General features: G+C 39.0%; 1 protein-coding gene across 4 annotated transcripts in view; it reads right to left on the bottom strand.

The window, feature by feature from the left end:
• LOC121889179 (pyruvate carboxylase, mitochondrial-like) overlaps window positions 1-27776 on the bottom strand; it is a 298909-nt gene that overhangs the window by 142443 nt on the left and 128690 nt on the right. For all 4 annotated transcript variants that reach the window (XM_042400939.1, XM_042400938.1, XM_042400940.1 and 1 more), the window contains exon 12: window positions 10469-10651. In XM_042400939.1, the coding sequence (XP_042256873.1) occupies window positions 10469-10651 (183 nt within the window). The remainder of the gene's footprint in view (window positions 1-10468; window positions 10652-27776) is intronic.

Below are 27776 nucleotides of genomic sequence, written 5' to 3'. Positions count from 1 at the left end.
AGATGAGAAGTGCAAACAAAATTGGGTAAGTGTTTGGCTTGCACTGTTGATAATATGATCTTGTTTATCTTGTTTACCTTCTTAAGAGGACTGGAATAAGAGTAGGTGATAAAAAGGCATAAATTCACGCTTTCTTTTGCAGACGTTTTGGAAATTTCATTCAAAATGGGCTTTCAGCCTTGGTTCCAGTTTATTTTCCGCTATCACCTTACTTCCTTCTGTTCCCCCCATCTCCCCTTCCTTCCTCTCTCCCTCTCGGTCTCCCATCATGCTCCCTCTCTCTCTCTCTCCCCCCCTCGCTTCGTCACAGCCAATTTCCAGCCGTTTAATCCTGATTATGCCTTCAAAGTCCCAGTTGACACTATCCAGCTTGAACTTGCTGTGTGTGTACATGTGAGATGCTGAATCTGGCTATAAACACATCTGTCTGGTGTCTGTCGCTTGATTGGCTGTAAGACACTGTGTTTGTGTTGACGTGTCGTTTTAGCGAGAGCGTGTTCGCTACATGATAGCACACTCTTAAGCTGGAGTGGCAGTTTCAAGCCTGTAAGTCATGTTTGTGTGAAAATACTTGCATGTGTGACAATGTTCTTCCATAGAACAGCTGTTTTTGTGAGTGATTGTGCATTGTGTGTGTGTCTCCGTGACTGTGTACTACTAGGCGCCAGTCTGCCCCTCTTCTTGTTTTACTCCTGTGGACTTTGGATCTGATCCCACTCTTCTTTTTTTTGGTGCTCTTTTCACCTGACAAAAACCTTTCTCTCACTCAAGGTCATCAAACTTTTATGTAAGAGAGAAATTGATTCAAATTTCTGTTAAGTTTTGAAACTCAAATCTATAATTTTGTTGTATTGGATTGGCGAATACAGTATATTGTAGGGTGTTCCTATTATTTTGTCCACCCATGTGCAGCACATGGAAAGAATGACAAAAAAACATGGAAACCTTTAAACACACACAAAAGACAAAATCTGCCTATTTGCAAGAGTTTAAAAGTGAAGATAAACAGATCATTTATTGTTTAAGGACAGGAAACCGCTTATTAAAATTGATCATGATATATTTTTTTGCCTTTTGTACTACAATGCTTCTATTATGTGTTAATCTATACAGTATATAGACCTGTCAGTGCAGAATGAAAAGCGAAGACTCCTTTAAATTTTAATGCCTTTATGGCCTTAAATTTAGTCACTTTACATTAGACTTTGTTGGTTTCCTCTGACTTGTGGGATGCAGTCTGCCTCTCTCTGCTCACACCACTAAACGTGATAAACAAGTCTCTGTCATTCCTCTTTTTCTTTATTTTTCAGTGTCAACTTCTTTCTACCAAACTGCTACAGCAAATTACATCTCTGTCTTTCCCAATTTTTTTCATATCTTACACATCTTCAATTGATTCTTTTTCTTCCGTTCGAGTGTCATTCTTGCCTTCTATTCATCCCTTCATCAGCAACCTCAACCTTCTCTCATTTATGCACTCTCACTGTCGCTAATTGGATTTGTATGTTCTTGATTTTTTTCATTCAATTTCTTGAAAATAAGGCCTTTCAAGGATTTAAGTATACACACAAATGCATACACATAGAGATGCACACAAACACGCTTACAATCACTTTACACACACACATACACACACAGAGATAATTACAGCACTGTTTGTGTGATTAAGTACCGTGCAAGTGGTTGTTCAGAGGTGTGAAATGATGAAGAGATAGACAGATAACCCGGCCCCCAGAGACACATATTAGTGTGTCATTTTGTGTGAGAGAAAGTGTGTGTATGAGTATGCGTGACAAACACGGTGCCTCTTTGTATGTGTGTGTGTGTGTGTGTGTGTGTGTGTGTTGTCAGTGGGTCTAAACCTCTTATTCCTTCCACTGATAAGTCAGAGATGAGATGGATTTCCCGTCTCTCCTCTCCTCTTTGTAAATGTTGAGAGAATGATCCTGGATCAGTGCTTCTGCCTCCTCTTGCCTTGGAGCATGTTGCAAAGGTCTTAAGTAGGGTCGGGTATTGAATATGTCTGAATTTTATCGATTCCAAATCTGCTTATTGATTCTGGTTCTTATTGATTACCAGTTTCAATTCCAATATGGTAAAAAAAAAAGAGGTCAAATGCTTAGATAACAAAACTATATTTATTCTTTTAAGCATTTACTTTGAATGTATTGTTTCATTAATAGGGAGGTCCATTATTTTTTGTTTTTTTGAGGTTTTTATATCATTCTGTAGCTTCCAAGTAGTGTTTCATATGTATTCAAAGCTGAAAGTATGTATGTTTTTAGCATCAAAATGCTATTTTCCCAAGCTCTTCTAAAAACTGTTTCCCACATGACCTGATGTAGGTTTCTGCATGATGAGGTTACTACATATAAACTGATATAGACCTCCTACCTGCCTAGCCAGCAGTCTAACCGGCAAAGCATACCCACACCAACACAGCACCTTGTATTGTTTTACACAGGACTGTTTTCAGTCTGAATGCAGATGAGGAGTCCCTGTGTCACAACAGCAACACAGTACATGCATACACAATGTGCCACAGCTAGGTATCCCTGGCTCTACTGGAGGTGCTGGCAAGGTGCTAGCGTAGGCTGATGACACACTTGGGCTTTGAGACTGTAAGACATCAAACACTGGACATCCTTTTAGATTGACGCCGTGCTGCCTTAAATGTTTGGTCAAATAAGATGTGCAACCTGACTTACAGCTAATTAGCTTCCCATATGCATTACGCTTTGCCATGTCATTTTGTTTAATAAAGTGAAGCCACACTTTTGAGCATTTACCGCAGTCACTACTGTTGTGACATTAGCCATGCATGCATGTATCTAAACTACATGGGTAGTTCTGGGTCTGAAAAGTGAAGCCAACGATATGTAGCCTTTGTTTGCATTAATAAAGGGTTATCGTGTTTAGGAACTGATGAGCAGAACTGAAATTCAAATTTTTTATTGGGTATATGTTTCTTGGCATTTTGGATTCGGTTCTAATTGGGAACCAGTTTTCAGTTCCCTACTTAGTCATAAGAGGCTAACTCCAGATGAGAAGGAACACGGGTTCATCCTGTTACTAGGTTAACACTGAGCTTGCTGTGACTTGTAATGTGAGTGGCAAGAACGGGGAAAAGCAAAGTGAAGAGGAAAATAAAAGGATGGTTGGTGAGCTGCAAGATTAACAAGATAAATAAACTGAGTGACCAACAAACTAGCTTTTCCCTCACATTCTGTAAATGCATTTTCTTCAAGATGCTGCATACAGTATACTTTGAAATGATTCAGTGCTCTGCAGTAACAGAGATTCCTCAGGAGAAGCACAGCTGTAGCTGTTGCTTAGGAAAACACTGAAAAGCCATTCTTAGTGCAGTGGCGTTTTACTCTGGGATGGAGTAGTTTATTTGAAAAAAATAGAAGAGCTAAAAAAAAATAAGAAATTGTCACTCATTTTTTGTACATGTCACTAAACTGTGATTAGTGACATGTACAAATCACTGATTTATTTGTACTTGTAAAAGAAATGTTGGTGAATTATGTTTGAGAGCAATTTGGATGTAAATTAAGCAGCGTTAAGCAAAGACTGATGCTGATTTGACTGTTTATCACAATTTATCAATATAAATTACAGCTATAAAAGGGCTAACGTTAGGGATTCTAAAAACAGACTAAGTATAAAATACGGAGATCAAAATGAAAAAAAAGAAAAGCAGACCATGAGAAAACACATGTAACCAAGTCAGTGAAGCGCTAACAGGAGGCTCAGGGATCTGAGAACAAGAGATACACATGAGAGAACTAGAAGACAACTTTGCTCATGAAGGGAAACTGAGGTCAAACAGGTGAAGAGAGGGAGAGTGTGACAGAAGAGCAAGAAAAAAAAAACAAAAAAAAAAAACAGTAGGAGTTGTTTACTTGGCAGGTAGAGACGGATATGGAAAGAGCCGGTGTATGATAAAAGAGTCAGACATGACAGTGCAGGTACGGGGAATCGAAATGCTTGGCCAGACAGACGTGTTCACAAGTAGGCCCTGACACAGGTTAACAAACACAGTCACACTTGAGGCCAGGTAAACATAAAGAGTCTTTGTAGCAACAAAATACTGAATTTGAGGATGGATTTCTATCTCTTGTCATATCATAAAATGTAGCTGTATCAATGCTATACTGTCATATGACTGCGAGATATATCTATATAGCTACAAGATGAGGAAAACTAAAACTGCTGAACATTGTGGCATTGAAAAGATTTGAGAGTGTGACAGGTTTTATTTATTTGTAGCATTATTTCCCCTATAATCAATGATCAGTTCCACTGACAGTCACAGCACTATGCGGAGTCAGATCCCTTATCTACAAGGAAACTCACATTGTATTTACTGTTATGCTGTTCTGTTATGATGAATTCCAGCTGCATGTTTTTTGCAAGTATTCATCAGCCTTCATCAGTATTCATGCAACATTCATTCAAAACATTTGTGAGACATGAATTAAATTGTGGAGAGAAAAAAAAAAGAGGAGCAGGGTTCAGAGAAGTAAACTGTGAGGAGGAGAAGAGAGAGAGAGAAAGAGCAAACTACAGGTGGTGATCAAGGAGCTGAGGGAGGATAAAGAGACTATTAGATTTGTAAAAAAGCTGATCTTTTTACATTTAGCAGGAAGCAGAGAGACGGTACAATGAGCACACTTTTCCTCTATTAAAATAAAGCCGTCTCTAGTCAAGGCTACTGTGAAAAGATGGACCAGATCCCCCATGTGACCCTCACATAACCATGTATGACAGAAGTGCTAAGTAAAGATGTAAAAGCAAAAGATTATTCAGAGGAGAGAAATTAGGAGAGGTAACAGAAGGACAAGTGTGCGGCAATCTTCAGATGAGCAGTAACCTGTGATCTGGCAGCGTATAACGAAACATTGCACAGATTCTTCAAGGAGCCTCTCTAGATGGGAATCATCACCGACCCATCACTCATACACACACACACACACACACACACGCACATACAGACAGAAGTAGGCGCAATAACCTCAGGTCACCTTAAAACTCTCTCGCTCTTACAGACGAGCTGTAAAGATGAAAAAGCAAAAATGTCTTCTGACAACACACACTCACACACACACACAAACCTAAATGCATACATCCAAATGTCTCCGTTTGTTAAAAGTCTCAACCAAACTGTACAGAATATGAAGGCTGGTGGTGTTATGAGGAGCAAGGTTTAGATATAACCTACTGCCATATTGCCATTTGTCATGCTGCATCCCTTTCCACATCCTTCTTTTTGGCGACGTGCATCTGGCTTAGTCTTCACCTAACCAATTATCTGTCTCACGCAAACGAAATGTGCAGGATTCAGCAGGAATGTGGACAGGAATCATCTGAAGAGACGCTCTCTTGCTGCTGAATGTCAGATGGTGTTGTTGTTCAGGAGCTCATTAGTTATCCAGTCATTAGTTGGTTTCACATGACAAACCAGGAATCAACCTGTGTGATGAGCAATTTGGCCGGGGACAGATGCTCGCATACATGCGTTCACATGATAGATTGTAGAATTTACTGTGTGTCTGGTTTAGAGAGGAGACAAAGGTGCTCAATTAAGAACCGGTAGCTTCTCATTACAAACTGAGGTAGGCAGTTATTCCTGAAAAGTCATATTTATGTGTTTTTTTTTTTAATCTTGGTGTTGAGGATGATTTGCATTTTGTATTTCATTGCCCCATGCACAGCAACCCCCCGAGTCTGCAATATGAAAAAAAAGCATAACACTTATACATAAATTCTGACATGACAGCCACAGGTGTACTAGCCTCTATGGGCAACATTACCTTACTTGTCATTTTATCTTACGCTCTCTCCATCTTGATTGGTCTTTTGCTGCCCCCCCCCCCCCACCCCCACCGCTCCTCTATCCATCTATCTTTACCCTTCTGCCTCATGTCCTGTCACTTTCCTGTCCATCACTCTCCCGTTCTCTCGTTTTGCTGCCGAATACATGACATTTTACTGCTTAACACACATGGCTCAGGCTTTGTACACACACATGTCCACAGTCACCAGTGTGCGCATGTGCACAAAAAAAAGCAAATAAAGACTCATGTGTACACACACACACAGAAGCAGGAGATAAACAGAGCTTTCTGAAATGCCAAACATAATTCCACACAACACAGGAGAGCAGCATGTTGTCAAGTGTCAACCAAGAAACTCAAACTTTTGGTTGGTGCATTCTGGTTTTCACTTGAATTTAAAAGGTTACACTATACCAACACACTGAAGAACCACCACTACTATAGGAATCAACAAACCCAAAGAATAATGTCAAAAGTCTGATCGCTGATCTATGTTTTCCTTTTCAATTTGAAGAAAAATACTCGTGGGGGTTATGAGGATGGAAGCCTTCAGCGTCATATCTCTGTGAGCAGACCGAAGCGTTAATAGGACTTGGATTTGCTGCCAACGCTCTGGCTTCTTACTGGTGACATTCCAACACAGCACAAGCAGTACTCTCCAAGGCCACCGCTTACAAAACACACAAACTGGGAAAGAATTAACCACAATTCTTGTTCTAGTCAAAATTTTCATTGGTCACCTTAACAACATGAGCAAACATCCTCATAGGTCCAGTGATATTTAAAAGGACTGAGTCAATTTAGACAACTATGTAAACTAATTTGCTTTCAGGACAGAAACAGTCTGGGAATTGAAGAATGACTCAATGGATGATGCAGAGTGCCCCCATCAAAGTGATATTACATCTGAAACTATTAACCTCTTTTAAAGGCAGTAGTGGACAACATGGTCATATACAATAGCTCTATTCTATAATACACAATCCAGGTTCTCACAGCCCATTCGGTTTTCACTATAGAAAAGTAATCAGCAACAGATTTACACTTGTGATGCCAGAAGGATGATTAACAAGCTGGTAGGATAGAAAACCTGGGCTCTTAAAGTGGTGTCCTCCATAATGTGTTTTTCAAACTGGCAGTGCATAAATTAATGCAAAAATTATAAAACAGATGAAGACATGAAAGAGAAAGTTTGCTCACTAAAGATATATCTCAGATCAAGCAAAGTGAGGCACAGAGTCTGTGTCAAAGAGCAATAAAGAGTCTCTGTGCTTACTTTGTTGAGAATGTTGTTGTCTGCAAGACAGTTTGGTGGCGAGGACATGAGTACCTAGATTTTTAAACTCTTCTACCTCATGCAGCCCACTCTACACAGCTGAATACTAATTTCCAGAAGTCAGACTACAGGAAAAAAGCTTTGAAGAAAGTTTTGCTCAAATTTCAAGTCTTTGGAAAAAGCTGCTGTTGAGAAACAGCTGTTGCAGTTGATTTCAATTGCAGCCACTGTAAGAACTGCACATTACTGTAGATTGACTTCCCGCTGTCGGTTTACATAAACCGCGGTGATGAGGACAAAAGGACAGTGTCCACAGGCCCATCAAGTCTTTGCTGAGATCAAACACTTTCTCACTCTATCGGAAGGGAAAATTAATCTATTAAATCTGTGCTGACGGTTTGTAAAGTGCACTCCTAGTTAAATGAGAAATTAAGAGTTGAGAAGACCAATTTGACTTGCAATTTCACCTCATCATGACTAATTCAAAATAGACTGAGGAATTACTATGACTGAGCTGATAGAATTTTCTGTTCCACTCGCTACAGCAATTTCTTTATTCTCATTGTGGCTCCGATTTCCTTCACACTACATGTAGAGAGCCCTATATGAAATGCAGCGAGCGTTTACAAACTCAACCTTCCATTGATTTAAAAAATATATAGACTATAATTAAACAGTGCTCATTTTAACACTCTGCTAACTCATTTACAGAGAAAACCTTTTTTAAACACTAGAACCCAGAAGGGGTTATTTTCACCCCCCTGGTGTTTTCAAATACATGTAACTCTGTTAAAATAAAACTGCTACACCTCTCAGTTCATGCCTTTTCCTAAAATGGGTTTATTAATCATCTAGTTAATTATGGGGTGTGGGATAAAAAGAAAAATTATGATCATTTATACCTTGAACTGCCAAGGTGTAATTTTTACTGCTAATAGCTTAGCAACACTCATTGTTCAGATGTCTTTTGATGCAGGCTGCCATATCACAGGCTAGACTCTAGGTTCAGATACATTCCTTCATCATCTCCTTGCAGTTTTCATGCATGACTTGAGTGTTTTTGACTGTATAGCTGCTGTGGCAGCTTTGACTTACATATTGGTGCTCAAGTTTACTGTTCTATGTTGTTGCAATAACAAATGAGAATGGAAATTGAAAACTATGTCCAGTTCAGGTTTATTTCATTTCAATGTTTATATCGTCAGTTATTTTTATGCATGCTGATAATTTAGCACCACTGCAAACATGTATATGATCCATGGGTGAGAAGATGAAGAATGCTGCCAAAGCACTGTGTGTGTGTGTGAGTGTGTTTGAGAGAGAGAGAGAGAGAGAGAGAGAGAGAGAGAGAGAGAGAGAGAGAGAGAGAGAGAGAGAGAGAGAGAGAGAGAGAGAGAGAGAGAGAGAGAGAGAGAGAGAGAGAGAGAGAGAGAGAGAGAGAGAGAGATGTTTCTTTATTCCCAGTATAAAACATTTGATCCAAAATTTGTTTTCTTCTTCTACAATAATTAAATTACTTAAATGTGTTGATTACTTTGTTGTTTATTTGCTATAGCCTACAGTTTATTGATGAATTTTAAAATGTATTTGACCTTTTCCATCTGTAATGAAATAAAGCTATTGTAAAATTAATAAATGGTGAGCACTCTGTTTTTCTTTATACCCAGTAGTATAACTAAAACAACATGTTATTAACCAAAATTTGTTTAATTTTTACTTAATGTTCCTCTTCCACAATAATTAAATTATTTAAATGTGTTCATTATTTGGTTGTTTTTGTTGTAGGCTAGAGTTTGATGAATTTTAAAATGTATTTGACCCTTTCAATCTGTAATGAAATAGCCTGAAGCAACTGTAAAATTATTAAACCCCATAAACTGAATTTTAAATAGTTATTTTGTCAAGTCTTACTTAACTGCTTCAAGAAATGACATCGTTGCGAATGTTGATGCTGGAATATTGGCGGTTCTGGTGTTAAAAAGTGATCAGCTGCACTTCAGCTTTGAATTAGATTTAACTGAGACTTAAAGACTGGAATGTGTCTCTTCAAACTATTTTCCTTTTTCAACACGCCTTTTTTCTACATAGCAAAATAGTATCGGCAAACTCATACCTTCATAATAAACTACTCTAGCTTCACCTTGAAATGAAATGCTTAATTTCTACAGTAATAAATCTTTGTGGACATCAATCATGGTTTATCCTCAGTCTACAGTGAAAACATACCTGCATTGTTTCCAGTTATAGCCTGATTAGTCAACATACCTTTCACCTCAACGTGCTCCGGGAAAAAAAAAAGGCATGTGTTGTGAGCTACTTCACACTTGTCCAGAGAGCAAATTGTTCATTTGCAGAGTGAAAATTAAACATGAAAACGTGTAAATTGCAAAGTAGAAGAAAGAAGAAATCAACATGACAACCACAGCAACATTCTCTGGGCTTCTATATATAGTCCTACATCAATTAACTGGTTTTATAAGCTCTCAGCCATCTGTTGAAGAACTTGAGTGGCAAAGATCACTTTTCCTTCTGCAGAGTATTTTTGAAATTGTGACTTTCATTAGGGTGAGAAAAAAAAGTAAAAGTTTGTTACCAAACCAGCTGATTTAGTATTGTGTGCCACTTCATTATCGTTTAGTTGTTTTAAAATGTGACGCACACAATACTACAGACACCAGTGATCTCTGTAAAATGCTGACTTGTCTTTGTGTGGGTACAAATATTAAAGAAATTAACATCTTTTACAAAAAAAACTCTGAAAATAAGCCAAATTAAACTGCTGACACCACAGCTGTCAAGAACAGTTCACACTTACTGATGATATTCAGCACAACCACCCTCAATCATCATAGAGATGTATCCTGAGGCAGTTTTATACGCTACCAGAAAGGTTTATTTTTTTGTCTGAAAACCAAGAGACAAGGAGTAACACAGAGCGTGTTATCAACCAGACAGGTCATGCAGAGATGTAAGGATGTAGATCTTCAAAAAGCCTCTCTAGCTCTCAGTCTTTCAATTTTCACTGCATCACACTATTAACCGAGCTAGACTGGCTTGAAAAGTTTGATATATGCTCTGTTCACAGCTCTTATGAACCCAATGACAGCAGACCAATACAGACCAATGCCATCAAATACCTATCTGCTGTCTAGAAAAATACATCTAATGCTAAACTTTTAGAAAGTATGACAACACAGCGTATCTGACATCATAAATTCAAGTGTTCACAATCCTGTCACCCCATACACACGGACAGAAAACATTGAGATCCTTAAATGCAAATGAGAGCAGAGAAAAACTGCACACAAAGCATCGGCACTGTCAAAAAGCTCACGGCTGAACGTCCTACCTTGACCCCTCGCACTCTGAACTCGGCCAGGGCTCGGCTCATCTTGGAAGCTGCTGTCGGCAGGTCTTTCCCGCTGGCGATGACTTTGACCAGCAGGGAGTCGTAGTGGGGTGAAATGACAGCACCCTGAAAGGCTGAGGCGCTGTCCAGACGGATACCCATGCCTTCACCGCTTCTGAAAACCTGGGAGGAGCAGGAAGGTGGGAGACAGTTAATTTGGGGAAACAAAAAACTGGTGATGATCAAGAGTTAGATTAAGGTTAAAAGACTATGAATAAATGCATATCAGTACATGTTGGCTATTTCAATTTTCAGTATTCAATATCGTAAAGAGGTGAAATCATGACCCAGTGAGTATAACTTGGAGGCAGAGTAGTGCAAAAAAAAAAAACTGTATCTGCTGCATTTGGCAAAACATGCACAATCTGTCAGTTGAAGATTAACTGTTTTCATTAGAGCTTCTGTGTTATTGTCCCATCCAGCTTGCTCCAGTAATCTCAGTGGGTATATGTTTTGTATCATTGTTCAGATACAAATATGAATGTTCTCTGCAACAAACTGTCAGTTATGTGCAAGTGCTCTTCCGCAATAAAAGATTTATTTCAATACCTGGGGACCAAGAATGGTACATGAGATTACGATCCACGGTTGGAGCTAAGAGGAGGGTGTAAGATCGGCTGTCAGTGAAGGTAACTATTCCTTCAAGAGATCGAAAGAAAGAAAAAGGCAGGCCTATTATCCCCAAAAGTGACAGACAAAGAAAGAGAGAGATAGGTGGTAGGCAGGCAGACACAGTATCCTGGTAGATCAGTGGTTTGAGATGTATTTGTGTGCTTGGTTTAGCCCGTAACCTTTGTCACATGTCTGTAATCGTTCCTAACACTCATTACTTTAAACTGCCGATGAAAACGGCAAAACCATCAAAAATAAATTTGGCAGACAAAAACTTTTCACTTTGCATCTTCCCAAAAGTGCAAGACGCGGCGTCAATCGTTTTTCTTTGTTACTGTCTGTTGAATATTTCAGTGCAAATGTGATTTTTTTTGTGCCTTACTTGTTCTACCATCTCGGCACTGTTTGCAGCAGTTGTTAACGGGATAACCGTGGATTGTAATGTAAATGATACAGAAACACAAAGCATGGCATCTGTGAGGTGCCAAAAAATGTAAGCGTAAATTAGCCTGCGCTTGGATGGCGATGGAGAAAGACATACAAGAGGAGCAAAATGCGATGACATGAGAGGGGAGAAAACAAGCATGAGATGAGTGAGAAACGGAAATTGTGGACTGTTCCAAACCACTTGGCGAGAGAGCGGGAGAGGGAGGGGAGGAGATGTGAAGAGGAGAGCGCGGACTATCCAACTCTGCAACATATGGAGCCCCTCGAGGGCTGGAAGAGAAAGATGAGTAGAAATTATAATTATAACAATGTTGTGCCACACTGATGATATGCCAGTAATATCTTCAGACAATGTAGATGCGCGGAGCTGCCGACGTTTATGACCAACAATATTTTTTGATTATCCTTTTGCTCTTTACAACTTCAAGCTATTTTTTTTTAAATCTCTGGCTTGAAATGATCAAAATAGTGTGTAATTCCCACTATAAAGCATGTTATCAAAAATACGGTACAATGACCCTGAATACAGCAGCCAAAATGAATAAACCCCCCAAAACCAGGATGTTAAACCAAGTTATGGTCCGGTGCTACATTCCCTCGGTTATTTATAGAAACATGCTACACACACATACCACACTTATGCTAAATGTAGCGCAACAGCACGGAAGCATAAGATGTCAGCTTGCTGTTAAAATTTACACATCAACATATCAAAACATCAAGCTGAATGCTCAATTGCCGCTATGAGTGGACATCAATGTATTTTTTTCAACCTGAATTTAATATTTCAAAGTAAGGCTCATTCATAGCAATATCCTTCACCAAGGAGGATTTCTGATCTTATTCATCCGAAATCAGAGAGCAAGTTCAAAGAGTCTGCCTACATAAAGCGGTAAATGTATGAGATGCTGAAGCAGAGGAAATTGTCACGGGGTATTGCAGTCCACGCAGACTGCCTCTTCACCTGCGCAATATGCCGTTTCAAGGCTCGACGTCCCAATTTCCAGGTTGTGATTTTCATAAAGCCCGGCACTCCCCTTTGATTTTAAAAGGGCTCGAGGCTGGTCATCAACACTTCAAGTGTCGCTGAAGTAGAGTCGCAGCAAAGTTCCACACCGACACTTTCAGATGTGCATGTGAACAACTCTGCAAGCTGCACGGCATATAATTAATTTGTTTTAAATTTAAAAAAAAAAACAGGTTTATATTTAAGGAACATGACTACAACAGAACATCCTTAAAAAGCCTATAGTTGTGCCATTACTGTTTATTATTTACCTGAGCTTCAACAGCTGTGCCTACACATCTGGTTTTCTGTGGACACAGTTATTTAGTGAATATTGACCCATATATTTCAGGTGGGGACTGCTATACCTTCAAAATGATGAAATATTATATAATCTACATAATTACTGTAGTTACCTTGATGACTCCTCTGCCAAAATTGGCAAAAGAACTGAAATTTTCATGAAGCACCAGATCTGTGCAACTGGAACAAAGCATTCTAAAAATCATGCATTTTATTCATGAGGTCCTCTAAATGATGCTGACTTGAGAAATCTGAGGTTGTAGGCGGTAAAAACAGGAGAGAAAATATTTCTTCTTTATTTTTTTAAGTTGTTGCCAATAAAGATGTTTTGTGAACTTGATTTTATGAAGAAAAAAAACATCTAACAGTGCTTTTGATGAGACGTTTTGCCAACTGTGGCTGATTGGTATTGCCAACGGGGCTCTGGAGCGCTTTGTTTCCACAGTAGTCTTGCCAGCCCTCCTCTGTATAAATGCCCCTGGGAAAATCTAAACTCTGTTTACTTTTCTTTCCATTCATTAAATATTTCCTTACTGTGCACAGGCTACATTTTGAAATTGTTCTCCATCACCCCGCAACACTGCAGGCCAAGCATGTACAGTACACAACAGCGATGCAGCTGTTAATGCTGACTGCTGTGTTACAGAGATTGACGGGTTTCTTTGCACAGTTTTTTAATATCAAACTATTAGTAACGGTAAAACACAAAACATTGCTCACATTAAATCTGATGCTGCTAGTGGCTTTGACTTATTTAGTCTTTACATCCACACAAGTTGAGTATCAAGGCTATTTTCAGCAACACCCCGCTGGATAATTACACAGTTTAGGCATCTGGCTAACACTTTTATCCATAACAACTTGTGATAAAAGGGAAGGCAAGGGATCAGTGACTAGCTCAAAGGCACTTCTGTTCCCTGACATCCTGGCCTTTGCAGCTGTTTTCACAAGTTTTTGAAACCACTAGTGCCACCCAGCAGCTCCCTTATAGTTTCACATCTGGGAGCTGTCCAGTCTATCTAGGGACATGTCAACTGATTAGGTCCAAATGTGGGCCAATATTAATTACACATGACCTGACTGATGGTCTTTAAACTGTTCCTGTGAAGCCTAACAGGACCTGAGATGGTGCTTGAGATGCACTTGGTATGCTAGGTAGATAATAGGTTATTCACAGTAAGTTAGATAGCATGCTATGAGCTAATAGAGGTAACTGACAACTTTGAATTTCTGGTCTAAAAAACCAGACAAGTGGAGGATTATTTTATGTATGTGTTTGAGTTGTATAAACCCACAGTGTGAGCCAACATGTCAGGATCAGATTTAAACCATTGATTCTTCCCTCATAGCTATTCATTCACTTTTATAAAAGCAAAAAACAACAGACTTTTCATGGCTTGTAATTCAACAAGTGTAGGGCTGTGTTAATGTTGCAAGGCCAGATGGTTAGTGATAATGGAAAATGCTTTGTTGTTTCCTGGTTGGCAGTTTTACCAGGTGTGAGAAGAAGATATGTTTTATGAGCTGATCGTACAAGCTACTCTATGATCGTTACGTAAAACATGCATGGGAAGAACTTAAGACCTATCCAGAATTTTAAAAATAAAATTTAGCAGAATACCGCAATATGTAATGAATGTCTTTGGAGATGTGAGTCTTGAGGTAAGTGCTGGCTGCTGCAGGGTCTCTTACTGCTCGTCCATCTTACAGAACAGATAGACTAATGACATTAGGATGGGTGTCAGAAAATGTCTTCCTGGGACAACGGATGTCAAGCAACAAAAAAGGTACTGCAGCTGTTTGTAATATTGTGTTGTATTTGATGAAAACACAGCCTTCTATAAAACTGAAAAAAAAAAGCTTGCTGCATCTCTGGAGCCAAACAAACAGACAACAGGATAGATCGCACACATTTTCATCAATGTATAAACATGCATGCTCTACAATCCATCGCACGGCTACAAGGCAGGCGGACATAAATTCATATGCACACTCAATCATCCACACAGAAAATATTTTGAGCCCTAAAATGTGGGCCAATATTGTTTTAAATCGAATTTCTAACTGTAAGCAATCGTGTCCTGCTCGTGTCAGGAGACTAATCAAACATGCAGCAAGACAGATGTTTGCTGTTACAGTTTACTGCCCAAACACACACACTCGCCGGCCACTTCATTAGGTACACCTGTGCAATCTAACACAATCCAATACAACAGCTCTGCCATAAATTCTACATTTACGAAGCTTATACATTTTCAGTTTTTGTTGACATTGTCAGAAAGGTGATAGTTAATTTAACTTTATGTTTATTATTGAGGTCATAGTGGGCAGTGGTGGTGTACTGGGATGCATTATACTGAGCGGTGTTCCTCATATTTTGTCCACTCCATTAACATACATGAGAGGGACAAAATATTAGGAACACCATTCAATATAATGCACCCCAGTACACCACCAGCACCCACTACAACCTCAATAATAAACAAAGTAGAATTATCACCTTTCTGACAATGTCAACAAAAACTGAAAATGTAAATGTAGAATTTATGGCAGATCTGTTGTATTGGATTGCATTAGATTGCACAGGTGTACCTAGAAGTGAAGTGGCTGGTAAGAAGCCTTCAAGATCCAACCCGGGCCCTGAGTCGGACCGGGTCCAAGTTCTACTTAGTCTAGTCAGGTCTCCTTCTACTGCTGCTAGTATCGGGTCTGTATGTCAATAGGCCTATGTCCAATACACAAGTGGATCCGAATGATTGGAGTGTATGCGGTATGAGCTCAGTGTGTTTTGAGTGCGAGGAGAATGTGAACTGAAAAAGGAAAAGAAGAATAAGGAGGTAAAACCAGCCAACTGAAACATCAGCTGTTTGCTCCTGTTTTAAACAACTAGTCGATAAAGATGAGAAAAAGGTTCTGATAAGGGAACTGAAGCGTTTGTATTAAATAAAATGAAGAGCAAATAGGTTAGAACATTGTCTTTTGTCTGTCTATCATCCAGCTGGCTACAGAAGGTTTTATTGTTGGTACAGGAGGTGGATATTTACTTATTATATTACATGTTATCTGTGTTTGAAGCGTATAAACATATAATTTTCATTTCTATGACTTTACATTCCTTCATAGGGCATTATTATTATAATATTGCTGCTCTTTCCCACTGCGGCTGCTTGTTAATTGATTGAATTAATTGATAGCGCACCAGGCTGCTGCTGGTGTTTGTCTTCTCTCTCTGCTCAGGTCTGTTATGTTCCGGTATATTCGGGTTGGGTCTGGCTGTGCTTGGGTCCCTCTCGGGTCGGGTCTCTTTTTTGAAAATGAATTTATGCACATCAGGTTCGGGTAGGTTTTCCACGGGTCCATGATTTTGGACCAGTGAAGACCTCTAATTGGAACCACTCAGAGTACGGTTGTTTTGCAGAGAAAAACAAACACCACTGATAATTCCAGACATGTACTGACAGACAGAAAAAAGTATAATTACCACATTAAAATCCTTAAAATGACATCTCCTTCTCCCTCATTAAAATATCCAGAATCTATAAATATGTAAATATATTTCATCTCAGAAGTTTAACTGCTGGACACAGGATGTCTCCTACTTCACTGTAAAGTCCATTCTCAGTGTTTGTGCACTGGAGGCATCTCACTTGTGTACCTTAAATATTGGACCAGGATTGGCTTCAAAACTAGTTATGATGTCACAAATCATGTTTATGGCCCACCTCTTAAAATTGGATTTTCAATGAGCACAGAGAAACTTTCCACTTTAAGAAGATAAATGTTCAAGTGTCAAACTCTGCACACACATCATTCTGCACAGTGAAGCTCAAATATTCAACTGCAGGAACAAGAAGAAAAACACATTTTTGAGTGAAGGGTGACTTTAATTCCAGGGGGCTTTCAGAAACTGTGGACACATAATTTTGAGAGCCCTGCATGGCCTTAATATTTATAGTTAAACTGAACCTCGCTCGATGTACTGCATCAGAGAATTTCCAGCAATTAACCCCAATATACAAAATATTTTTTCCCCACTTCTTGCTCATTAAGCCTGTGTGGAAGCATTTCCATATTTACTTTTGTTTGCTATGTGCTAATGAGGGACAATTCACTTTTCTGCTGTGCTTTTGTGAATATTAAGTGTATTAATTTTGGCTCCGGGGCATATAGATATACGAGATGAATGGTGCCACGGTAACACCCCGCAGAGACGAGTGTGTGCCTTTATCTCATACGCTCTACAAGGACTCAAACCCGAGCAGAGCCACTAAAGGTCGTGTAGCCATAAAGACAGAGAGAGAAAGGAGAGAGATAAAGGCAGAAACTGAATGAAAAGCCAAGTGCTGTGTTAATAATTGAAGTCAAGGTGTCAGCTTCTTTCAGCCCAGGGCACTGTCTAACAAGAAAACCCCACTTTCTTCTCTGACACTCTCTCCATGTCATTGTCTTAACTCTCTTTCTCTCACAGTCTCTGGGTAGTCATGGATAGCAATAATTTAAGGACAAAAGGCAATGAAATTGTCTTGCTGACACATACATGCAATGATTCGGTACCCTATTGATACCTGCTCACACTCACTCCCTGTGGATTCCTGTTGATGAGCAAATGCAAAAGATTTTCACCTCATTACTGGCTTACTTATAATAATAATAATAATAATAATAACAATAATTTCCACTAGTCTTTTCACTCATTTCATGCCTTTTATTCTGCATTTTCTTCATTTCTTACACCATACTGTATATATTTTGTAGTATATTCCTCAGTCATTCTTTGTCCTGTGCTCCCGCTTCTTATTTTTTTGTCACCATCTCGCTCTCTGCAACCCTCTTACATTTCTCTGTGTTTGAAGTACATCCCTCAGAGACTCTCCTCTGCAGCATAGGTTGGTGGTGTATTTGTCTGACATGGTATGAAAGAGCGTTAGTCTGCCATGGGCACGTTACAAATCCTCTCTCGCCGGCCTGCTGTAACCTTCTAAAAAATAAAAAAAACTCAAATGTCTGAAAACACACTTTCCCTTTTCAGGAATTCAGATAAACAAGCCGATTTCCCCACTGACGGCCTTGCAATTTCAAAAACGTCAGAATGGCTTCTGGATGGATTTCAGTAACCCCAGTCAGAACCTACTGAGCGTGTGGAGGAATTTAAAAAAACAAAACAACAACAACAAAAAAACAATCGAAGCAAACACAAAAATGCCAACAGCATGAAAAGTGGAGTTACACTGTCTCACTTGACCACTGCCTTACAAGTTTAAAAAAGCAAGGGAACATCAGTAAAGGAAATTGTTAATGCTCCAAATTTTTATTTAAAAATGTTTTTTAGGAAACAAAAAGGTGTTATTGTGACATCCATGCACATGAAGTGCTATCAGAGCCTCAACTATATACATTTTTAACAAGTAGGAGATAACCAGACTTGTGAATTGTAAAATATGTGTGTGCATTTGTCACAGTGGATTCATCACAGTGCCTTGCGATGTATCATGGAGATAAATATCACACTCAGCATTGTGAATTATATATGAACGAGAGAGAAAGCCCTATGTAGCAAAAACAGAGGAATTCCATTTCACTGTATTTATCCAAAGGCCTCCACACCTGAAAGCGTTCCAATATGGCTTTTTGTTTTAACTTCTGACTGTCACAAGGTCACAGGATAGATTTCAATTAAACATTTTGCTGAATGATTAAAGGCTAAATTCCATTTTTTGATCCTCACTGTTTGATATAGTTTGCTTGTTGCCAAAATGTTAACTTTAAAGCTGCATTATTTGATTTTTTTGACCTGAAGCAGAAAAAAAAACAACACTTGAAGCTGTTATGACAAAATGTGTTAGCAAACAGTTGCCTATTTACACATCCAGCAGACACAGAGCAAGCGCTCATTTGCAGTTGGGTGATAATTTCTCTGTGGGTGGTTTGTTACTACAAGTGACACCTTTTGCATCACACATTATTATTTGAGCCATTGTTTATCATAAAAAGTGACTGGTGCAGCTTTAAATTGAGTGAGTTGGTTTGAGTTATATATTGGTTTCATTTGGAATTAACATAATATTAAATCATTTTATTATATCTTTAACTTGCTTGGTGGGGGACTATCGCCTCAGTTGGCCAGTGTCTATAGTGTCTATATTCATATTAGCTTCTGTGTATAAGACAATACTTTTTCTGATGTATTATTAGTGTCACGGAGCCAGAACATACCTTTGAAACTCAGTTTATGTCATTTAAGTCAAAACATCCAATTGAAAACCAATTCAGTCAGGTCAGATTTGAACTGGTCCAGTCACTGAATGTTTAGATGACAAATGACTCACTGCCTCACCAAACTCTACTTCAGCTTGTAGATTTAAATTCTGCTTTTAAAAATGTTGCAGTACATTGCTGCTTGCTTGCTCAAGGGGGCAAAGAAATCAAAGTTAGAGACATGGAGAGGTAAAATAATCTTGATTATGGGTCTTAGGTGGTTTCTACCAATGCCTAAACAAGATCTTTGTTGTTTTCTGAACCCATTTAGCAGCTGTAACACAGCCCAAACCCTCAGGCTCCTCAAGTGGACCCAAAACCAGATTTCAGTTGCTTTTGTATTAACACTGAAAACTCTCCAAGACAGTCTCCAAGCCATTCACCATTAAGTTCATTTCTCCCTTTCTCCCATTTCCCAGACTCCTCTACCAGGCCTCATTTATCTCCCTTTTTTCCTCCCTAATGTTTCACCTTCTCACTTCACCCAATTCTCATTCCTCGAGCTCCCTAGTTAAATTTTCCCTCTTCGTTGTCAGGTTTTGTTTACGTATGGAGTTGAAAGAGACAGCACACGTACACTTGAAGCTAATGTATGGAGAAAAAACAGCAAGACAACACACATTGCCTCCCAGCTCTGTGTATGAAGCAGAAAGACAGAAAGTGACAGCAATATCTGAGCTCCAACTGATAGCGTACCAATTAGAGAGGGAGAGGAGCAGACGGAGAGGCAGACGCACAGAGAGGTAAAGAGAGTAATAAAGGGAAAGAGACAGAATAACACAGACATGAGGAGGAGAGAAGAGAAAATAAGTCCAATGTCAATGTTTGAGTCGAGCTGTGTGGATGAATTAAGGCTAGGAGAGCAGTTTGTAGGTGAGAGGAGAGGTGATGGGAGAGAAGCAAGACATCAGGGGAAAGAAATGAAAAAGGAAAGAAGTTTGTCATTAATGGTCAATAAAGAAAAACCTGATGCTTCAAAGGTAGGGCTTCACAATTGCCCCAATGTGAAAATGTATGCTGTTGTGCTTTTGTGTAATTCATTTTTAGCGTTTAGCGTAGCTCCTTTAAGGAATAGCTCAGTATGTAGCAAGTGTGCGGTCTACAGAGAGTGACAGAGAGAGTATGAGGCTGCAGCTACCAGAGAAACACGCCTGCCATCTGAGAGCAGGCTGAGCAGGCAAAGAGCGGGAGAGTTTCTGCCCAACACAAGCACCAAGATCCAGGGAGACATGAGAGCAGCTGCTCGCTGACAGCTATGTGTGTTTACAGCAGAGAGCAGGAGGGAGGACAGACTTCTCACTCCGCTACTCTGTGCTGTCCCACCTATGCATCACCCTCTCAACCTATAAACATATTAGTTCTCAAATTTCTTCCCAGGAATGTCTTGGGGGTTGGCAAAGCACACCAAATTAGGAGGAACTCAAAGACAAACGGAAAAAAATACATTAAACAACACTTCAAATAATTTGACACAGATATTGTTACAAACTTCACAGCTTGGTCACTCGTTTTAGTTAGTCAGTGTCTCAGAAGTATCTTGTTTCTTTTTCCTTCCGTGGCTAAATTTGTAAGTGGGTTGACTCCCAAGGAATCTGGTGACAGTTTACAGGCAGCCTTGGAAAAATCTGGCCATCTCCTGACTTTAATTACTCATGTCCTACAAAACTGATTTTCTCAGCTGATTTACTGCAGGGGCACGTCTCTGACATGTGCCTGCAATTGTTTGTTTGTTAAAATCTGGTCGAGGTATGCTGTCACAAGCCCCCCCGAGCCGGTATGTTCGCCACAATTTCCAATTAGGAAATTGATCTTGTACTGTCAATCTTGTATTTAGCTGGGATTAAAAAGATCTTGGGAAAATCATGTTTTTTACAATATGCTGAAAAACCCTATATAATTTAAATGGCAATTTTGGCAATATTACAAAAGTATTAATTGGCGAGATTACGTTACTGAATCCAAAGTGATATGGGAAATTAAAAAAAGACATGGGTCAAGGAAATGTGACATACTGTGAGGAGAATAAATAGAATGTGGATAAAATTAAGCCAGCCATGGAAATGAGTTTTCACAGTACACTCACATATTTACTCACACGTGTACATGAACAAAACAGATGCAATAGTAATTCATGAATGTGTGTAAAAAGAAAACCTTGATGGCTACCTTCAATAATAGGAACTTTGGTATTGAATTAATTGAATCTTTGGAAGTACATGTGAAAAACAGCACATACTGTACAAACAATATGCCTATAAATGCTTTATTGTGAGTTTTCTTCTGCTAGATGTCATAATTTCTTATATTTTCACAAGACACATAGGAATTCGCATGACAGCTTGTGTGAAAAGAACCTAAATAAGGACTCATCTTACAGCTATCTCTATTGAGAATTCACATGGCACTGACGCCGCCCACGCACACAAGTGTCCTTATCACATAGAAGTAGACTGTCTTTAGAGGCTGAGATAAACTGGCTGCAGTAGATTTAGTCATGCAGTATCATTGGTTTAGCTCAGCCCATGAGACTGTAAATCTGGCAGATAGATGGGAGACAACATTGACTATCAAACAGTGACGGCAAAAAAAGATGATATCGGATTTCTACAAATCTGCCGATACTGCAGAATTTAATCTTTGCATGTAATTTATGCATTCATGCCCAAACATCCTGCACATCTTTTTCCTCAGCAACCATCTGCTTCCAGTTGATCATTTGTCCTTTCCTATTGGTTTATTCAAGACACCGAAAGGTCACCAAAGTGATACTATTGGCTATTATGCAAAGGGAGCCTTCCTTTGATCTGCTTTAATATTGAATGTCAATTGCATTGACTGTAGAACCGATGCCTGTTGCGGATCGTTTCAAAGACCTCCTCACACTTCAATATCACACACAAAAGTATGGATACACAAGCAGTTCCCCCTTTGTTTAAAATCATTACTTCAGAACTCCCCTGAGAAATAATGGCTGAGCCGGAGAGCCCAATGACACTTTTTTTCAGCTGTCCTGACTGGTGACCAATATGGTGACAGCAAGGCGTATTGGTCTTATTTTAATTAAAAGTCATTCCCTTGCAACCCTCCACAAGCCATTCCCAAAGCTAGAAACAAGAGAACCATGAACAATTCTTTTTCATTAACATAAGAGTTAACTGGACATTCTTTGCCTCACTAATATGCCATAGTGTTAGCCCTTTGGCATTAATGAAGAACTAAATATGTCATGTTTCCTCTAATTTGCTGACTTGATGGATATTTGTACTGGATTTGTTGCATTTTTATCTATTTTAAGAGATGTTTATACTCTTTTATCCTGACATGATGTTAGGGGTGTGGCACTTGGACATTGACTATGGCAACTCCCACCCTTGAATTCATTATCCAATAAATTTGAAACCCTGTTTAACCAGTTATCTAATGACAACTGCACAACTGTTCTAGCTTGATTACATATGTTGTTTACCTCATGTCTTTGTCTACTCTGACTCTGATGAAGACACAGTAGTGATGAAAGGTTAGTCTGTTTGCACAATTAAAGGCTGTGAATTAATCAGTGTGTTCCAGTCCCTTTTGTTCTGTGGTATTTGTTTGTATTTCCTTTACTGCTTTATGTTTTATAATTGGATTCAAACCAATCTGTTCCATAAAAACATCTAAATGTGATTCACTTTCTATCTCAAGGTTTAACCCTCAAACAAAATGTGGATATTTTAAGATGGTCAAATAAACATTCATATTGTATCTTTAAGCTCATCACTTGGGCAGTTTCACGCCTGTTTTCACCACCTTTCAGGTTTTGCTGACTCTCGTCTGTAGCTGTACTCGACATGTGCTTGTTCAAAGCTTGTCTGGCAGTCCACAACTGTCGCTGGAGTACCTGAATCCAAAATACAACCACTCCACCCCTCTTCTATTTCAATTTTCCTCCTATCCTTTCAATTTCACCTTCATTTCCTGTCTCTATACAGGCTCAATTTTTTTTTTTTCATCTCACAAAACCATTATCTACCTCACTCTCCCTCTTCCTCCCGCTCTGTCTGAGTCCCTAGGGCATCCCCGGCTTTATTTATCCTTTCATTCTTACTTCATTTAAACTCTTTCCTTCCTTCCTCTGACTTTCAGTATTTATTTTTCGTTCTGTCCACAGAAACCCTCTAATCATCTCTTTTGGCACCTACGACCACCAGCAGAGCAATTACAGGCCAAGGCCCAAAATATTTTTGCACGTGTGTGTCCTTAAGAACAAAACCATATTTGTGACCAAGTACTTTGACACATTTGGGGATAAAGACACACACACTGCAGTGCACAAAGTCCCTCCTTGCCTTTCATCAAAAGGCTCATTTTTTGATACCCAGCTAAATTGGCTTCTCCTTTCAATCCTCTCAGTGTGTGTGTTAGAGTGTGTGTGTGTGTGAGTGTGCTCCAGACGGAGGTATAATGACCCTAATGAGCAATAGAGGATCTCTGCTGCTCTCCGGTTTTTCCTCCTTTTCATTTTCTCCTTTTTCCTCGCTCTCTGAATTTTCTATCAATTATCGCCCATTCTGCCTTGCCTGCACTCCTCTCTAATTTTCCTCTCTGTTCATATTTTCCTCGCCTCTACTGTTATTTCCACTCTTTCCCTCTGTCTCTTTTCATTTCCCCCTCCACTCCTGTCCTTTTTCTCACATCGCCTCTGCATTTCTCCCCTCTCATCGCCTACTGTAGATCCTCAACCTGCCATCTCCCTTTGCTTGCATCCCCTCTTTCCCTTCTCAAATCTCTCTCTTGTCTTTTCCCATTTCTTCACATATTCCCTTCCAATTTCATCTCTTGCACATCTAATCCACTCGTCTCCCCTCCCTCCCTCCTCCTCATGATTTAAGAAAAAAAACAGAAAAGAAAACAGCTGTAAGTGCCCAGCTGCTAAAAAAGGTTAGCCTAAAATGTTCATGTTTTGTCTACACCAACACATACACTGAATAACAACACACACTCTGGAAGAGATACATGGGCACAGATGCTTGCTGCCTTTCTGCCAGTGCCCCAAACCCCCCACACACATACTCTTATCTCTCATGCAGTATTAAACATCAGTGCAACCATTAGAGTCAGTGGCAACCAGATGTCTGTGACGGAACTACAAGCTGTTTGGGGCTTTGGAGGTGGGATGGGACCCATACACACACACACACACACACGCGCGCACAAGTACACACATATCTGATACACAAGCTGGTCAAATTTGGATTCACCTCTAGACATGCCCAATGTTGTTTCAAGATGAGACATACTTGTGCTATGAATGCACAAGATGTCTAGCTATGGATGGATGAGTACAAACAAATCCCACTCAGAGCTATCTGGACAATGTTGTTCCAGACGTCTGAGCTACATGGTTAAGAGGACAGTTAGTGATGTCTTCACAGTCTGAAGAGTCTGAGAAAGTCTTGAGAGAAGTAATTCAAACATGACAACACCCCATCTATGAAAAGTCTGAATCAAAGTTTCATCACCTTAGAGAAATTGTTGAATTTTAGGTCTTAAAGTTTAAATGTGGAGAGCTTTTTGAGTGTCTTCAAAGAGCCTAAATACTTATAAAGTTGTGTGATGTACGCATACAACCTTCATAACTGCTCCTCCATCATGTTCTTAGCATCTACGTTTCTCTATTTTTAACTTGTACATTTACATATCCATAGCTCCAATACAACCTGGTATTAAAATCTCCTCATTTTTATTAGCCACTTTGATCGAGACTGAAATATCTCAACAACTATTGGATGGTTTTTTTTTCAACAGATATTCATGGTCCCCAGGAGATGAATCCTACTGACTTTGGTGACACCCTGACTTTCCATCTAGCACCACTATGAGGTTGACATTTGCGGTTTTGTGTGATGTGTCTCCACAACTATGTTCCCCACAAGATGAATTATATCATCTTTATAATATCTTCCCCTGAGTTTTATCCAGCAATTTTTTTTTTTGGTTGTGACCAAGAACCTGCAAAACTAATGACATTCCCATCAGCCTCAGCTTTGTCTTTAGTGATAATTAGTAAATGTGAGCATCCAACATGCTAAACTAAGCTGATGACCATGGTGAACATAATACCTACGTCATATCAGCATGTTAGCATTACCACTGTAAGCATGTTGGCATGCTGACATTATCATTTAGCTAAAGGCACTGCAAATCCTAATTACAGTCTCAAGGATGCTACTCTTAGAGCTTTAGCACATCATTTTCAAGACTTATGTGGAACAAATAATATATATTTCCTACAACTCTGTCATACAGTGGTAGAAAAATTTCTCGTGTGTAATATTCATCCCTTCAATGATCTACTGCATGTGTCTGATCAAACACAGTTTGGATTTGCTACCGGTGTGCCTTATTTTCAGTACTAGTATAATATTATAGGAATGCATCAGAAAAAAAATGAAATTTCCTGCACATGACACTTCTCTCCCTGCGGCGGATACCTTGGCCATTGGTTTGGCTCGACTAGATTCCTCTCTCTCCCTTCTGGCTCACCCGAAAGTTCAAACCATCTCTCTCAACTTTCATCAGTGCTGCCAAGTCATTCCCTATCTTCCTCACTCTGAAGACGCCAAACATTTCTCAAGGCTACATCTATTTCCCACCTTTCCCGGGAAGTTCTTCCTCTTTAATAGCACCAACTTTTTCAAAAATCACCATTCCTCTTCAATTATTTGAACTACCTGTTGCTTGCATGTGCACCACATGTTTCAAGCTGCTCTGGATAACAACATCAGCTACAGTAAAAGTCTCATTTAATCACATAACATACAATGTAATATATAACATTTCAATAGTGTGAAAAAAAACCTCTTAATGTTGAATAAAGCTACAGAAATCCTGGGTTTATTAACAGCCCACACTTGTACAACATCCAAGCCCCCCTTATCAATATTCATGTGTCAAAACATTGACGGTGTTTAAATACTGAGTGTGTGTTTTAACACTGAGGACGATACAATACGTATCTTGATGTGTTACCAACGATCTGATACACTAAAGATACATATGAAGCAACTACCAATGTGATATGCTTCACCCCTATTGTGATGCAGTACGATTCCACATGATTTGATTCAATACAACACAATGGAATTCAATGCAATGCAAAAGAATGATGCAATATGGTACAGAGAGTTTTATTTTTTAAGCATATATCAAATCATAAATTAACTAAAACAGTGCAATTTTTACTTTACATATTTGTTTCTCTAGTGCTGCAACTCAGTAAGCATCTTATTTATGCTGTTTCTTTTTGGACCTTTCAAAAAACAGGCCTTTTCACAAGTCCTTTGTAGTGTAGTGTTCTCTGTCTCCAGTTTACATGCATATGCTCCATGACCCAAACAATTACTGTCAAAATAGTTTAATTCTTAAGAGGAACTTCCACCCAGAACATTTTGGCAGCGTACCGCTTAGCTATAGCATGCTGGTGCGCTTGAGAAACAGTTTAGAGAGGAGGAATCAATCTGACATTATTGGTCCCATTTCTAATTATATATTAATCAGATTTTACCGATGCAAAGATGTTAGAAACAATGCATCACAAGTTCATCCCAAATTGTATCCAGTGCACACTTTTTTAATTAGGGCAGTTGCATCGTGAACGTTTATGGTGGTGCACTGATGCATTTTGGTGAATCTTTCCATCCTTACTATATAAAGGAATGACTACGACATATTTAATGGTCTCATTTGCTCTATATGTAAATCATATCATCTGTAAATAACTCTGCTGTATATATGTATATGCAGAATACATAGAATGTAGCCAGGAAAATAGAGTGGGAGAGAGGCATTAGTCAGGAATTAGGCAGTGCAGGGCTAAAGGTCAACAGGCAACATATATTTGTTTAAGCCTCGTCTCCCTAATTGTAGCTTACATTGTTAATGGTTTGACCCCAACAGCCAACTTTCTAACCATTAAAAGTATGCGTTATACTTTCACATTTAATTATCATAAGCAAAGTTTTCAAGACTGAAAATGATTTTGGATACACATTTTGCTACTGGAAATAAGGGAAAACCTTTAATCAATTAATCTGTCAGTCATGGAAACTATTAAGTAAAATATGAACACTTTAATTTGCTATGAATAATATTCTAACTCTAATGACTGCATATTTTGGTCACATAGCTGAATTGTGCTTTAACATTTTTAAAATGCTCTGTGCAAACACACATTGCTTGATAAATGTTTCTGACAAAGAAGTTTTTTATATTTTACTTAATAAAAACTAGCGACAGCTGGAGACACAGGCAGCTTGTCAGTTTCTCTTTGATTACAGCGAGTCTGACTGGGAAATCAATCTCAAACTAAAACGAAATGATGCACTGCCGACACACTGCCCAGCAGAGAGCTGAGAATTTTAAAACTTTTTAGGGAAATGAGGACAGAAGAATAAAACATTTTCTTATCCAATGTTTTTTTCATGATTTTTAAAATCAGTATTCCTGCGGTAACTAGACCCAGAGGTCATGATACATTTTCAGATATGAGGGACACTGTGTTGATGGCTTCTTTTAATAATGAACAATCAAAAATGAAGCGGAGTTGAAGATCGGAGGCTGCTGCAGGTCACTGATGCATTCTGA

This window comes from Thunnus maccoyii, chromosome 22 (genome assembly GCF_910596095.1).
Source record: "Thunnus maccoyii chromosome 22, fThuMac1.1, whole genome shotgun sequence".
Lineage (NCBI taxonomy): Eukaryota > Metazoa > Chordata > Actinopteri > Scombriformes > Scombridae > Thunnus > Thunnus maccoyii.
Note: the sequence above shows the minus strand (reverse complement) of the source record. Positions and strands in the feature narration are given on the sequence as shown.